The 15080-nt window shown below is 40.9% G+C and overlaps 1 protein-coding gene across 7 annotated transcripts in view; it reads right to left on the minus strand.

Annotated features, from left to right (window-relative positions):
• Positions 1 to 10371: 10371 nt before the first annotated feature.
• The window catches only part of ECI2 (enoyl-CoA delta isomerase 2), a 28890-nt gene continuing 24181 nt past the window's right edge, over positions 10372 to 15080 (minus strand). For 6 of the 7 annotated variants that reach the window (XM_042837084.1, XM_042837118.1, XM_042837105.1 and 3 more), the window contains 3 exons: positions 13732 to 13821; positions 11865 to 12008; positions 10372 to 11082 (listed from right to left, as the gene is read on the minus strand). In XM_042837084.1, coding sequence (XP_042693018.1) covers positions 10927 to 11082; positions 11865 to 12008; positions 13732 to 13821 — 390 coding nt within the window. In that variant the 3' untranslated portion in view covers positions 10372 to 10926. The remainder of the gene's footprint in view (positions 11083 to 11864; positions 12009 to 13731; positions 13822 to 15080) is intronic. The other variant, XM_042837128.1, reaches the window with a different exon arrangement.

Raw genomic sequence — 15080 nt, forward strand, 5'->3', positions numbered from 1 at the left:
CTTGCATCTCGTCTTCTGTTGTGTTCACAAATTTACTTTTGCAAAGCTTCTAAACACGTTTGTTTAGAATTTTGAAAGATACCATTTCATTTCTGCATGGTGCTGTCTGCTTAAGGTATCAGATGTATTAAAGACTTGGGGGATGCTGTGGCACAGCCATTAATTTTTTTGAAGAATAGTTGAAAGAGATGAGATAATGAGCTGCCTGGTTGGTAACACGACTGGCCTCTATAAGTGGAGGCTGACACCTGGGCTTTACATCACTGGTTACAGAAGGCAGGGAATTTCTTCCATAAACTTTTTGTGTGCGAGCCTGGAAAAGCATAAATGAAGGAGGACACAGAGACACCTTTTCAGGCAGCTTAGTGTTGATGGGCAACAACAACAACAAATGCAGAACATTCACCTGTTGAGTGTTCCAGTGGTCTTTTTATTGAGAAATCCCATATCTATGAAAAAATCGTCTTCAATAGGCATAAAATGGAGCTGTTGGCTTTTGAGAAGTTGCCTGCCTGCTGGTTTTGACTAAATTGTGTATTTCGGTTTGATTTCCCCATGACTGTGTTTATTCATTCTAAACCAAGCCTGTATTAGTTAAGGGACAAAAGAATAACACTGTGCTACACTGAAGGGAAGACATCTCTATCTGTAGATGCATTTGGATGAGAAAGAAGGTGAGGGTACTCAAATGGAGGAAGCAGTGCTTGGTGAATAGAGATGGAGTGAATATTTTAATGCTCGTCACGTGGGTATAGAACAGATACTACCAATTGTCTCTCCTAGACATCTGTATCGTGTTCATCCAAAAACAGCAAAAAATATTTAACATATTGGGCTATGCAGCTTCTCCATACTCATTCCTGTCACTGCTTTTCACTGCTTCTCTGCAAAGTCCATAAAAAATCTGACTTTATTTTTTCCTGTATTATTTTTTAAATTACAGTCCTCATCAGCTATGATCACAGGCAAAATGGTTCTCTGTCTCAATCCAATTTCTTAAATCATCATTTCTTAGCAGTTTCCTGGGCTTCTGAAAAAGAATACATAAAGATATTCCAAGCAGTTTGCTGATTATTCTGTTGGCATAGCAGGGCGCCCTGTAAATTCCAGATTTTGAGGCAATCTTGGCCAGAAATATGCAAGAAATCCAGGTAGAGGTGGACACAGCCACAGACTGCTTTATAACTGTTCATGGTTCACTCTTAGAAGCGTTATTTTTCAAGTGAGAGCACAACCAATGCACCGTTTTTAAATTACTATTCTTTAGTATTCTTCACCCCACGTATCTGCTACTAACCCATCCTTTTGCTAGCACAGGATGTGGCTACACTTCTGTGTTCCAGCACAGGCATCCCTTGACACTTTTATGTTGGAAAGGCTGGAGATGTGGTTCCTCATAGTGGAGTTCAGCACTCTTTGACAATGCCTGTATTTGACACTAAATCCGACTGTTAACTCCCAGGCTTCTGGTATTCACTGTCAGTCAAAGGATCTAGTTTCAGACGTTGGTGATGCATATAAAACGCAATCTAAATTGTACTTGCAAGCTGCACTTTGAAGCCAGATTTCTCAGTCAAAATACCCACGGTGTTGTGCAATTATCACAAATAATACTGCAGTGCAGCCTTGCTAGATGCCGTTATGTCAGTGTGTCAGTGAGTGGAAAGGGAGATTTGTTACTATTTGTTCAAAAGGCCACCAAGCAGAGACCAGTACTTTTCCATAGGATGCACTGAAAGTAATGCCTCCTCCATATGTCCATGGAAACTACAACAGATACAAAGAACGCAAAAACACTGCTTAGCACCGCTGCTGAAACGCACCATCCACCGCCTCACTGTGCTCACATCCACTGGTTGGTCCCCACAAACACTCTGCAAGCATCAGTGAATGTCAGTGGGGGCCATTTTTTCCCACATGTTGGAATTCAGTGATACACCTTTGCTTCATACAGGCTTCCGTACCAGACACCATTCTGTCAGGCTGCCCCTCTGCTGTCACCTGTTACACTGCAACAAAATGTGACAGAACACTGTGGGAAGGTCCAACCTCTACTGCCATACCACCAACATCTGCCTCTGAGGTTGTGGGCCTACATCATAAAAAGGTGTTCCTTAGGGAGCATCCCTCACAGATTCCTTTCACAAAGCAGGTGAATTTGACAAGCATCCTTAATCTTGTTCTTGTGTACTACCCACAATTTCTTCAAAACAGCCTTGAAGAGCTTCCTTCAGAGGGAAACAGTTCCAACAAATGGCAAAACTGCAATACAATTGCGCTCAACTTCTGAAAAAGGCAAAACCTACATAAAGATAAAAAACATAGAAAACCTACTGTGGAAGAAACCAGGAGAGAGTACCTAAGTGAGGGCTGCTAAGGAATGTCTTATCACAAGAACAGGGCTGATGATAGTCACTACCGATCGCAATCAGCAAAGAAAGGCAGCACAGCTTTGAAGACAAGCCTGGAGTTGGTAGAGGGGCTGGTGAATACCTCTTAACCCTGCTGTCCTGCCACCAGCTGCACGTGCAAGCTGCCCAGGGGTCCCAGAAGGCCACTTTATCTCAAAGAGTTCCTATTAAGAGCAAGGAAAATCTGGGAGAGACTGGAGCCCAAGCAGCTGCCACACAAGCCTTCCCTGCAACCACTCAGGGCAAACTGATCCTCTTCAGAAAAGAAAGCGCTCTGATTTCCAGTAACATCAAAAGCATTCATCTCCTGTATTGTTACAGGAAATGGCTCTTTACATAGACTATTAGTTAAGCTGTATTTTTGGCACGTTCTACATGTCTCTGAAAGCCTATTTAGACCTGCAGCTGCAATTGGGCTGTCTTTTTGGGTAAGATTTATCATAAAATCCGACGCATTACCAAGCCGAAGGATAGATTTGTAAGAGGGAGCACGCTGGCGAATTTCTGCACTGACAGAAAGAATGGCAACCACTTTGTCGTCAGTTGTCTCAGGAGAAGAAATGTTAATAGTCCTTTTAATCTTTTTTTTTTTTTAAAAAACATTTTTTACATCCAGTTTTCTAAGGGTACCACAGCCTCTCTCCACTTTGCTCCCTGCAACACTCCCTGGCTCAGGACCTGCAGGAGCTCCAGCAGTTCCATCGTTCAGTGCAGAAATCCGCAGGACATGAGAGCAGGCTTTGCCTTGTGCCATTTCCAATGGTCACAATGGGTGTCACTCACAATGACCTCTGGTGGGACTCCTTGAGTAAACCCTTGCCATTTACCTATGGCTGTAGATATACAGCACCTCTGTGAGGCTACCACTCAACCTCCACAACATCAGGCACTGTGAGGATGAACGTATTCAGTTACCTGACGTCTGATCGAAGGAGGACCGAGGCAAACACTGGTCTGATTTTTGGGTGGTAGAGCCAAGTGTTGGACCTGATGATCACTACAGATCCCATCCAACATGGGATATTCTATGATTCTTTGCTTCTAAAGCTTGTTCTCCAACAAAGAAGATGAATTTCCCCCTCTATATATAAGATTTACTATATCTAAATGCACCTCAAGTTCAGGTATTCTACAAATCTATTTCCTATATTAAAATAAAGTTCATCCTAAAACATCATCTGGATGAGATAATCTATAGAGAACACCCCTACACTTGGATTATGCTCTTTCCATAGGAACAAAGTTCTCATCTAAAGCCAAGCTCACCTTCATACCTTCACTACTGTACCTACTAGACATCCATAAGGTGACTCCAAATTTCGAACACTTTTTTACCAAGCTTACTCTGGATTTACTGTCCAGATCAGGTGGAGCCATTGTTCCATTCGTACTCTTGAATGAAGACTTTTCATCAGGGCTGAACAAGAGCTTCCTTGTGGTCACTCTTCCTTAGAACGACCTTGTACACTCAGGAAATTGTAATTCAGTCACTCTTTATGGGAGATTTTACATTAATTTTGCAACACTCATAACGTCTATCTATTTTCTTTCCACAGAAGGCCTAAATTAAACAAAACTTTTTTTCCAATGAACTGGCATTGTAAATTTAGGCATAGAGTTCCCAGTGTTTATAGAACATCCAAGCGTCGTGACAGAACAGGGAAAAGGTGATTTCATGACCTGACCCAAACTGCCTCACTAGCTCATTAATGCTAACATATAAATCCATTTCTATTCACAAGAAATTCATATATTTTTGTTCATAAAGACTATGCTTACAATGGAATCTCAAATAATGCCTAGATCAAGGGGTTTTTTTCTTAAAAATTTCTTACAATGTGGTAAATTATGCAGTAATTACACACGCTCAAGAGCAATTGAAGATATTTTACTGAAGACATGGATACCAGAAGGAACAGCTGAACTTTAAAAAATAGGGAGGTTCATGTATTTGGGAAGGCTGTGTGCACAGATAAATTAATGCAGTTTAAACAAATACTTAATTGATACAACCCTTTAATAAACAAAAAGGTGAATTCAAATATGTAATCCTCCCATCAAAGTTTAAAGAAGTGTTCTGGGAACTGTCATTGTTGTCCTCCAAAATCCAGCAGTCCTCAGGAACGCGTTCTAGTCCTCAATTCCAAGAGGCAGATGTAAATCTGTTTACTTAACCACGTGTGTATCCATTACAAGGCCATCTATTACTAGGCTAAGCAAAGAGCCAGAGCTATCAGTAAGCTATCTTGCAATTTATTCATATGAAGGCAAATACGAGTAATTCCACGTGAGTCTGAAAATCTTTGAGGCCACATCAGTTTTGGAAAATTGGACTGTGATCCATAAGCCGCATCTAATTAATTCCAACGTGTTTTTACATAATTACACTAAATAATACAACTGTAATTAACACACAGTCTACACACTACATTTTATTACTGTTTTACAAACATTTGGAGGTTAAAAAAAAAAGCAGTAATTGTAGTAAGGAAAACCCCCTTGGAAGACAGTTATGTGCTGGCTTGCTTATAAAGGGGTCTTACAAAATATCTCAAAATCCTGGCAAATAAAACAAGTGAAATATGATTACTTTTGTTTCAGATAACAAAGTTGCACTCAAAACCCTCAAGCTGTTTCCCATCACTTTTAAACAATAAGAAAACAGTAACCTAATGTATAAACTAAACTAAAATAGCGCTGAATGAGACTCACTCCTATTGGGTAAGTGAATCAAGAATCTCTTATTTTGCAGAAGTATTTCTGCTTTGGCATGGCAAGAGAGAGATCCTGCCTTTTTGAGAAACATTTACTCATTAATGAGCTCTTTCTAAAGAGGTTTTATTTGGTCCTTTCCTGATCACCTCCAGTGCCACCTTCCTCTCAACAAGAGTCAGCAGCAGTTACATTTGCTACTGTAACTCTGAAGTTGCTCAATCGGCTTGGTTCAGCAACAGAGCAAGAGGAACGCCTCCCCAGGAGCACATAGCCTGAGTTTAAAACTGCGGGCATCCAAGAGTTCCACGGACTATTGCGTGATGCTCAAACTTCCCTCACAACTGAACTGCTAGCAGTGGGTGTTCCGCTATGCACCTGTCTGCCCCACAGCACTGGCAAACGCGTTTTGAACAGCTCTGCTCGTATGTACAGAGCCAGGTTTTTTTCTTGATTAAAAGCTGTCTGAAGGCAGGGAGACTGAGAGCCCTGATGCATGGCCTTTGAAGAAATATGCTGATGGCTGACTACCATCAGGGGAGAAGCTGTGAGGCCTTGGTCTTCTCCTGGAATATACTCAGATGCTGCAATCCTTCCATCTTTAGCAGATGAGAGAACAGTTTCACATCAGAGCCTTCTGGGGAAAGATCAAAGCCTGTCTTGTGGTTATCCTGTTTCGAAAAGGTCACCGTCTGCCTTCTGAAAAGACTAACGAATGGTGGGGGAAGTAGAGCTAAGGAATATTTCCTTTCCACATCTGGATATTAGTTCTTCAGTTTATGGTTTTTAAGTTCAAATCCATGGATTTGAACACCTACTTTAGAGATGATGGCAAACCATCATTTATCTTCTCATTCTCACGTGTGTTATTTTCTCCTGCTAAAAGACTGCCCTCCATGTTACCGTTGTGTAACTCAACACTACCTTTTGAAACAGAGAGGGCTTAAAGCTGGAAATACTGGCTTCATCTTTACTATTGGAAAAAACACACCAGTCGTTCTGACCAGCAGATTGCTACTGGTGTCTGCTTAAGATTAGCACAGGATCACAGAATCATAAAATAGTTTGGGTTGGAAAGGACCTTTCAGATCATGCTGTTTGTACTCTAGGGCATAGACATGGTTCGTACAGTTCTAGGCTCTTAACTATACTGGAAGAGAGAGCCTAGTATGAAAAGAGGGGAGAGGAGAGGAACAACCAAAACCAAATTCCCCTCTCTGCTGTATACCACTCTTTTAACAACGAAAAACTGATGGTGGAGCACAATTTAGTGAAGACATTACACTAGGAATAGAGTTAATGCACAGAATGCCTACATAGCTACAGGCATCCTGAGGTGCAACTGTAGTACAAAGTAACTCTTAATCTAGAAAACACTAAAGACTTTTGCTTTAATATATGTTTGTTACCTCCCAAGTATCCTTCTTTAACTTTAATTAAAATCTCAAGGAATAAAATACCCTCTGAGCACTCCAATTAGAGAACATACAAGCATACATAATTATCTGTTGATGTTTAATGCCACAGAATGCTGACGTGCCTCTGCATGCCTTGCTTTCACCTGCAGCCTCGCTGGTTCCAGGCTACGACAGTAACTACTCATTAACTATTAAAAAATTATTTCACTTGTTCACAGCAATACCGCTTTCACAATGTGTCTCCTTCCAAATACAACACGTTTCTTCCTTCTTGGTATTTTGACATAGCTGAAGCAAGAAAAGTCAGTTTTATTTAAATATCAGTGGCATGTTTCAGAATGAGTACAAAGAATACAGAATAAAACAGGATAGCTAATTTCTTCTGGCCTAAATCTACCTGTGCTACTCTTACTTTCCTATGACATCAAGTCTGGCAACAGTTCCATGGGAAGTCTCTGAGAGTTCTGCAATATCATGTCTCCACTTGAACAAGATGAGGATTTTAGGGAGAAATACCTCCTACAAAACTATTATAGCTGGGAAACAGAGGAGTGCACTTCTGAAGGCGATATGAGAAAACAAATACACACTAGAAAGGTTCTGTTTTTCACACAACACAAACTATTCTAACAAAGGACAGCACCTGCTCCTACAAACCTTACTTCATTTACATTGGTAGCACACTGTGTCTCTGACACAACAGAGGTATATGTAAACTTTGCACGCATGAAAACACTCATTTGAAAGGCCCAGGAAAGAACATTCAGCCCAGTTTGCACTGTGCTGAAGCTCTGTGCACCCCCGCTTCCGCCTGACAGGATATTCCTGAATTTTCTGCGGTATAGATTAATGGTTTAATTCTGAAGTTAAACACAAGAGTACAGCAGCAATCTTCACCTTCATCCCAGCCTTCTGCAGCCTCCAAACTACTCACCTCGCAGAGCCCTGCAGGCTTTGCTGCCAGCTCACGAGTCCAACATGCCTCAAGAATTACATCTTCCTATGCTGTGTAAACTTCCAGGTGAGGAGTTGCTATCACAGATGTATTCAACTGCAATTCATTAATTAAAACAATATCATGCTAAACCCTATCTACCACCAGCATTCAACAGTACACATCCACATTTGCAACCAATCTATAAACGCAGTGTTAGAAACAGAAGAACTGACATTATGATGTGCCATGAATGTCCTGATTTGTTTATGATACAACAGTATAGCCTATCATCCACGCTTCACAACGGCTTTCTGTGCAGTGCTCCATCTTTGACAGATGTTGCATCAGTAATGATTATAATGAGTACAATCAATGAATACTGCAGGTCTGTCAGAAATTGTTACTATGTTGTATGGGTTAAACAGAAATTGTTGGAAGGGATTCATCAGGCTTCTTCATGGATGCTTCTGGAGTGCCCAGAAAAGGCTGCAGATGCTGCCAGGCAGACCTGTGACAAACTGTATGAATGATTTGATTTTTTGTAAAACCAAAGTTACTTAGGAAGTATGATTCCCTAGAAGTAATGGTGATTTATTCTCATTATTCAGTCAGGAGAGAAAAAAAAACAACCAGAAGAACAACCAAAAAAACCCAACTCAACAGACCTGATTCCTTACAAAATCAGTGTTCATCTTCCATTACTGAACGTGACACCCTGGCACTGACCAAGGAAGCCCCATTTCTGCTATTTCAGCCATCACCACATTGCAAACTGTTGCATTCTTCCTTGTGGAGAACAACATGGCACACATCCTCTCCACAGCTGATGCCATGGCTCAATTTAATGGAGCAGCACAGAGCTTTCAGAGACTGAACAAACAACTGTTTATCCCCAGCTGGGCAAACAACGTAACTGCGGCTAATTTTGCCACCACAAAGAAATCCCAAGAGTCGGTGTTTCGAGGATTCAACAGGTGAACAGCGTGCTCCTACAGCTGCCCTCCCACAAGACTCAAAGACCTTACCAGCCCCAAGCCGCACGTCACCTTCCCCGTGCCTGCTGCCAGCCTGCCGGCTGCTGCAGCCCTCAGCCTCCACACAGCGGCCGCCATTTCGCGCCCCGCTCCGAACCTCACACTTCACCATGGACGTGGCGGAGGGTGCCCCCTATCGGAGCCGCGGCGCCATGGCGGCCCTTGAACCCGCCCTACCTGCCCGCTGTGCCCTGCAGAGCAAGCCGCCCCTCGGCGCGGCCACCATGTTGTGGGCAACCATCCTGAACAGAAGTCCGCCATGTTGTGGGCAGCAACCCTTAGCCAACGTCCGCCATGTTCTGGGCAGCCACCCTGAGTCAACGTCCGCCATGTTGCGAGCGGGGTCTGAGCCCGTGTCCCATTTGTGGCCTGTTTCTTGACAACAGTCCATTGTTGCCATCATGAAGCTTCTCTTGAAGAGTCTTGTATTCTTCCTCAGCTTTCTTTTGTTGCCAACCCTTGCTGATCCCCTCAGCGTTGCTCATTTGATTTTTATCTGAAACACTGCTCAGTGCACACATGGACGTGGTTAGTGGGCTGGTGGTTGGACTGGATGATCTTAGAGGTCTTTTCCAACCTCAGTGTCTCTATAACATCATGTTCCCTACTCTTCATGTACTTGGAACCATCAAGATTTACTTCCCTTAATTGTTACTTAGTTCCTAGATTTATTCTGAAGTCCTTGCTTTCAGCACCACTGAAACATTTCTTCTTGGTACAACACTAACCATAATCAACGCAGTGAAATTTACTCAATTCTGTCACCCCAAAGTGGAATGTTTCCAGATGATGGAGCTACAGGACATCTTACAACACCACCTTGTCGTGGTACACTGATAGACTGACAGAAGGCTAGAAGTACTGTTGAGCAATACCATAAGCAGAAAGCCTCAATTTGTAGCCTATAAATACAACTATTTCCTAGTAAAATCTGTCTAATAATTTGCTTTTTTGATGAGACAGAAACTTGTATGTCATCCATCTGAATAAAGTAACAGTGTTTCACTCATTGCAGTGCTGTGCTTTCAGGGGTTTGCTCTTTTCTCCTATCATTAAGAGATTATAACCTAACCAAACAGTTTGAAGAAGATACGGAGCTAACAGGATTTGATGTAAGGTGCACTGCAGACACTTTACATTTTACTGGTGTTGCTGATTATCTAGACTGAAATACATCCAATAACTAAATATCTCATTCTTTTCTGTATTTCACACAACATAATTTTTATGAGCAAAAATATTTCAGTTATAAGTTTCACTATTGGTACTCAAGCATGGTGTTTATATATTTATGACTGCTTTTCTTTTCCTGAAAGACAATTAGGGAAAAGTCAAAGAGACAATAATTTTTAAGTAGAAATAATTTTCTTTTGCATTATTGCAAATAAGCTGCACAGCTAAGACTGTGATTCCCACACTGTATAGTAGATTCTGAGAAATGTTGCAGAGGCATCATGTATATTCTAGGCTGCGCTAAATCTTCAAACAAAATGACAAGAAAGAAAAAGAACAGAGTTCTGTGTGTGAGAAAACCATTATCAAACAGTTTGGAGTTGACTTGGGAAAGACCCTCTTTTTTTCCGTATCAGATTTTTTCTTCCTAATCCTTCAAAACTACAGTGTTTACAGTGGGCAAATTTCATCAGCAATGTTTCCTTTCACAGACTTTTAATTGGTTGTGGGTATGTCTATAACCCTTATAGGTTTACTGTGAGGATGCTTTCAAATTTGCTAGATAGAACCATTTTCTTTAAAGTACTACCAAAGAAGAAAATAAATAGAAAGCAAGGAAGATTTCTTACCTTCTTCAAATAAAAAATACATATATACTTTAGTGTTATAAATAACAACAACATTAAGAAGATTCTCATAGTCCCTGCCGGGTTTATTTCACGACATCACAAGTAAATACTTTTGTAAGAAGAGTATTTCATTAATATACTTCCAGGAATTACTTTCCTTGTCACTAAGGATGTTTAGCAGTAATAGTAATAATCAGCACAAGATTAATTAAATACTTATATTTATTTTTCATCAATACAGCATTTTCTTCCCCACAGATGAAAAAGAATCACTTGTAAGACATTGAAAAGCTACCAAAATACAGTGCTATTGAATTTGCTGCTTCTTTCAAGTGACAATCTACTTTAGTACTATTCAGAAACACCACTGCTGCCTGCAGGAAAATGAACCTTTTCCCCTAATTTAAATAACCATAATGGATCCAAGGCACATAACACAGCATTAATTTCATGAAACAGTTTTAACCCAGTATTCTGTATAGAAATATAGTGCATCAAAAGGTAAAAGAATTATTATTTGCAGAGAAAGCTTTCTAAGGATAAGGGCAGACAAGACTATTGCCAGAAGGTGAATTGCTGTTTCCAGAACATTAAGTGCTCTGCTGGTAAAGATTACAGTTTTGATTTCCTCTGAAAGAAGGTGACAAGAGCATTTAGGCATTCATCAGATAACCACCTCTCTATGAGTACTTCACACTCTTGACTGTTGACAGCATGGAGCTTCTCCTTTTCTATATTTCGTAGCAGTTGCTTTGACACTGCCAAAGACTGAAGGAGAAAGGAAAAGAATATCTACATTAAGTGAGGAATATCAGGACGTTATGTTTTCTATACATTCATTTCAGAAAATAGCACAACAAGCGCATTGGAATTCAAACTGGGATGTATTAACATTGTACAATCTAGCTTTTAGTCAACCCTTTAGCTGGAAATAGAACACTGCATTTAATTACTAAAGCTAATATGGCTGAAGTTGATGGGGAGCAATACAGCAATCCACTTAGTGCTCACAAGATAAGTAGATGAGTGTAAGAAGTGAAACTTATTTAACTACCTGTGGTGCCAAATGTAACTTTGATTATCAGGAGTTAGCGTGAGTATCTCCTCTTGTCCAACACAACACAATACCATTGGGACTCAAGTAACTTTGCAAAGCCTAAACTAGTGAATGGGATGACTGAGTTCAACAAAAAAAAGTAAGGCCAGCCAGCTTCATCCTGAGCACCCACAGTGCACGTATTACTATTGCTAAAATAAAAAACAAAGAGAAGGAATCCAACTTGCACATAGCTTGCAAGCAGATTAAATAGCTAATTTTCAATGTTTTTCAGCCATCGAGTCTCTGTAAAGTGCATTGTATTGAATTCAGCCAGGGAAAAAAAAAGAGAAGTATTTTTTCCTCAGCAGCACTGGGATAGATAGAAGCAAAGTATGCTGAGCTTTGTTATTTCAGTTAAGGATCACATGAAAACAAGAACCAATACAGATTTGGCAGGAGGACTGGTAATGCAGGAGGCTTATAGCATAGAGAAAAAAACTAAAATACTGACATTTTTGGGGAGACTTGCATAAGCTTTTAACCTTGCCCAAACTTCCTTCTGGAAGGTGCTGTCGGGGAAAACTTCATTCACAAGTCCCACAGCACAGGCTTCAGCTGCAGTCAGCTTTTTATTGAAAAGCAACATCTCATTTGCCTAAATAAAGAAGAGCAGAGCGTGAGCGAACAAGACACAAGACTCAAGGAACATTACAGGAAAGGCACAAGCTTCCAAGGCACATTTGTTTTAGGCTCTTGCCTGTTAAAATCTGCTCTCTGAAAGAGCAGAGAATCACAGAACAGATGAGGTTAGAAGGGACTTCTGCAGATTGTCTAGTTGGAAGCTCAGCAGGGGTAGCTGGAGCAGGCTGCCCAGAAGCATCTCCAAGGATGGAGACTCGGCAGCCACTCCTCACAACCTATTGCAGCGTTTCACCACCCTCACTGTAAAATTCTTATTTTCATAATCTTTCAATATGTACCCCATTCCTCTGGCCCTTTCACTGGGCACCACTGACAGGAGTATGTCTCCATCTTCTTTACAAACTTTCATAAGGTATTTGTAAACATTTCTAAGATCCCCCTGAGATTCTGTTCTTCATGTGAAACAGTTCCAGATCTCTCAGCCTCTTCTCATATGCAGTATCTTCAATGCTGCAATCATTTTTGTGGTTCTTTGCTTGTCCTCCAGTATCTCCATCATTTCCCTTGCAGGGGAAGTCTAGATCACAATACGCACTCACCAGTATTAAGAAGAGGGGAAGATCACCTCAGTCCATGTGTGGACACTGCTATGCCTAACGCAGACCAGAATAATTTTGGCCTTCTTTGCAGTAAGACTACACACATTTAACTGGATGTCTTCCAGGACCTCCAGGTCCTTCTCTTAAAGTTGCTTTCCAGCCATACAGTCCACAGCCTGCACTAGTATATAGCTCTCCCCAGTGCAGGACTTTGTGTTTTCCTGTGCTGAACTCCAAGAGATTCTCAGGTGTGTCCAGGTCCCTCTGAATATCTCAGTTTTCTATCATCCGCAAACATGCTGAGTCCCATTATCTTTGTCTCCATTAAGAGGTTAAGTATTAAACCCAGTATTAGCCCCAGGGTGCACCACTAGTGACTGGCCTTCAACTCTGAGCCAAAGCTTCTGGCTCCTCTTGCTTTTTCCTCATGCTGCATACACTGGTGTAGCAACATTCCAAAGACGCTTCACTGTAGCCAGCATCTGGTGGAGCAGAATGAAGGACCTCACTAACATGCAGTCTCTCAAATTTTGGTGCAGCCAATCCATGGCTTATCATGGGCAAGCCTGGTTTTATCTCTTTCCCAATTCAAATCTGGTTTGAAGCTCTGTTTATCAACTCTAACTCCTGCACAAATCTCTTACTCCCTCTGAGAAAGGTGCATCCTATGGTGTTATGCAGATAATCCCATAACCCAGAAGCCCCAAATTCTGTTGGTGTCATCAGCCTTGGAGCCACATAATGCTGAGCCTGCCAAGACATTTCTAGAGAGCGCTCTGTGGTTCCCCCCCCTCCCCGTTTTTTTTTTGTTTTGTTTTGTTTTGTTTTGTTTTAAAGTCTTTTTTACATCATTCCCTCCCATTGCTGGAAAAAAAGATACAACCTTCCACTATATAGAAATAATCTCAGACAGGTGGAGAAAGCCATAAAAAAGACAACTTACATCAACATCATTCTATAGCTTTACCAGTGTTCAGTCCTGTTTAGGTGCCTGTGCTGATACTGTCATTACATTTATCTTTGGTTCAAAACATGTGAGCAGGAGTTTTTTTTCAAGGACTCAGTGCGACTCCACTTGCAGTGAAGAATACTGACACAAAGTTCAGAAGTTCCTACATACAGCGCAGACATTCTTACCTTGGCTGAGCCCATGATTTTTGGAAACAGGTAGGAAGAACATCCTTCTGGACTTTGACCAAGCTGGCTGAATGGGGTATGAAATGTAGCCTGGAAAACAACAACAACAACAACAACAAAGCTCACAACAGAGTGTGGTACTAGGATTTAGTTTTCATTTTCCAGTTTCTAATATAACAGAATTCATCAGAAAAAGATCTGAACTTCTACCATAGTAGGCTTTAAATATAATCTGATAAAACAGCCTCAAACTCTCAATGCACATAAAAATGGTCTGTATGTACATAATTCACTTCCCTTATCTTATAATCCCCATTTATGAAATTACCTTCTTTGAATAGAAGGCTTGGAGAACTAATCTGCATGTGCAAGATCTTTATAAAAAGAATGCTCAGACATATGTACTCTGAAAGTTAGCCCAAATAATTTGGGAGGCAGAGAATTTCCCTGTCTGAAAGCACACGAAATTTATTCTACTGCTGAAAAATTCAAGTCTTTGAATCTTTTCTTCCTCAAATTTTCTGAAAATTTGAGAAAGGAATCTGTGGCAGAAATATATCGTGGGATCACACAAAACCAAACCCTATTTGTAAGTTAAAACTTAAATGCAAAGCTTTGTATTTTGACAATGCATATGAACTTTAAGCATGGAAGATAAAAGGCTTGCCTTTTAAAAAATATGAACTGACACATGAAGATGCTCATTGCTGTTTGAGCTTTCATAGTAGAAGGTAATCATTTCGTACCGTTCTGCAGCTGACTGTAGAGTAGGACATATCAGTAGGCTTCCTAGCAAGCTTGGGATATCTGTATGATTGAAAGTTTGTAAGAAAGGATTAGGCATCTGCAAGGATAGAGGCTAGCATAACTGGTTCTGCTTTAGGAAGGGGAGGAGAAAGGGTGTTCCAGGAACTGGAGCCAAAACCAGCGCAGAAGGCACTCTTATCTGATACCCACTCAATTCCATCTCTTAAATTGTCAGCTTGAGCTGTACACTGTACTACAAACATGGCCATTCTGTAAGTTCTTGGCTGGAAATAAAATCAGAGTCCAGACATAACAATGCTGGACACCTGTAGAGTGGGCTGTAATCAATGCCTAAACCAAACTAGAAGAGAAAGTACAACATAATCTGGATGAGGATGACCTTACTACATAGAGTGCACAGTCCTGGAAAAAGAAGAACAGAGAATACTCATCTTTGAGAAGACCTCAATATATTTCTCAGTAGGAAAGACTAATTTAAGTGAAGGACTTTGTAAGACCCTACAGAAATCCTCAAGTAAAAGTTGCAGGTGCAAGCAGGAAGGTACTAACAGATATTCACAGCTACATCATGAGCCATTCAT

The sequence above is a fragment of the Centrocercus urophasianus genome, unplaced genomic scaffold (assembly GCF_019232065.1).
Source record: "Centrocercus urophasianus isolate 14NV4802_14NV808 unplaced genomic scaffold, USGS_Curo_1.0 seq_11, whole genome shotgun sequence".
NCBI classification, from domain to species: Eukaryota; Metazoa; Chordata; class Aves; order Galliformes; family Phasianidae; genus Centrocercus; species Centrocercus urophasianus.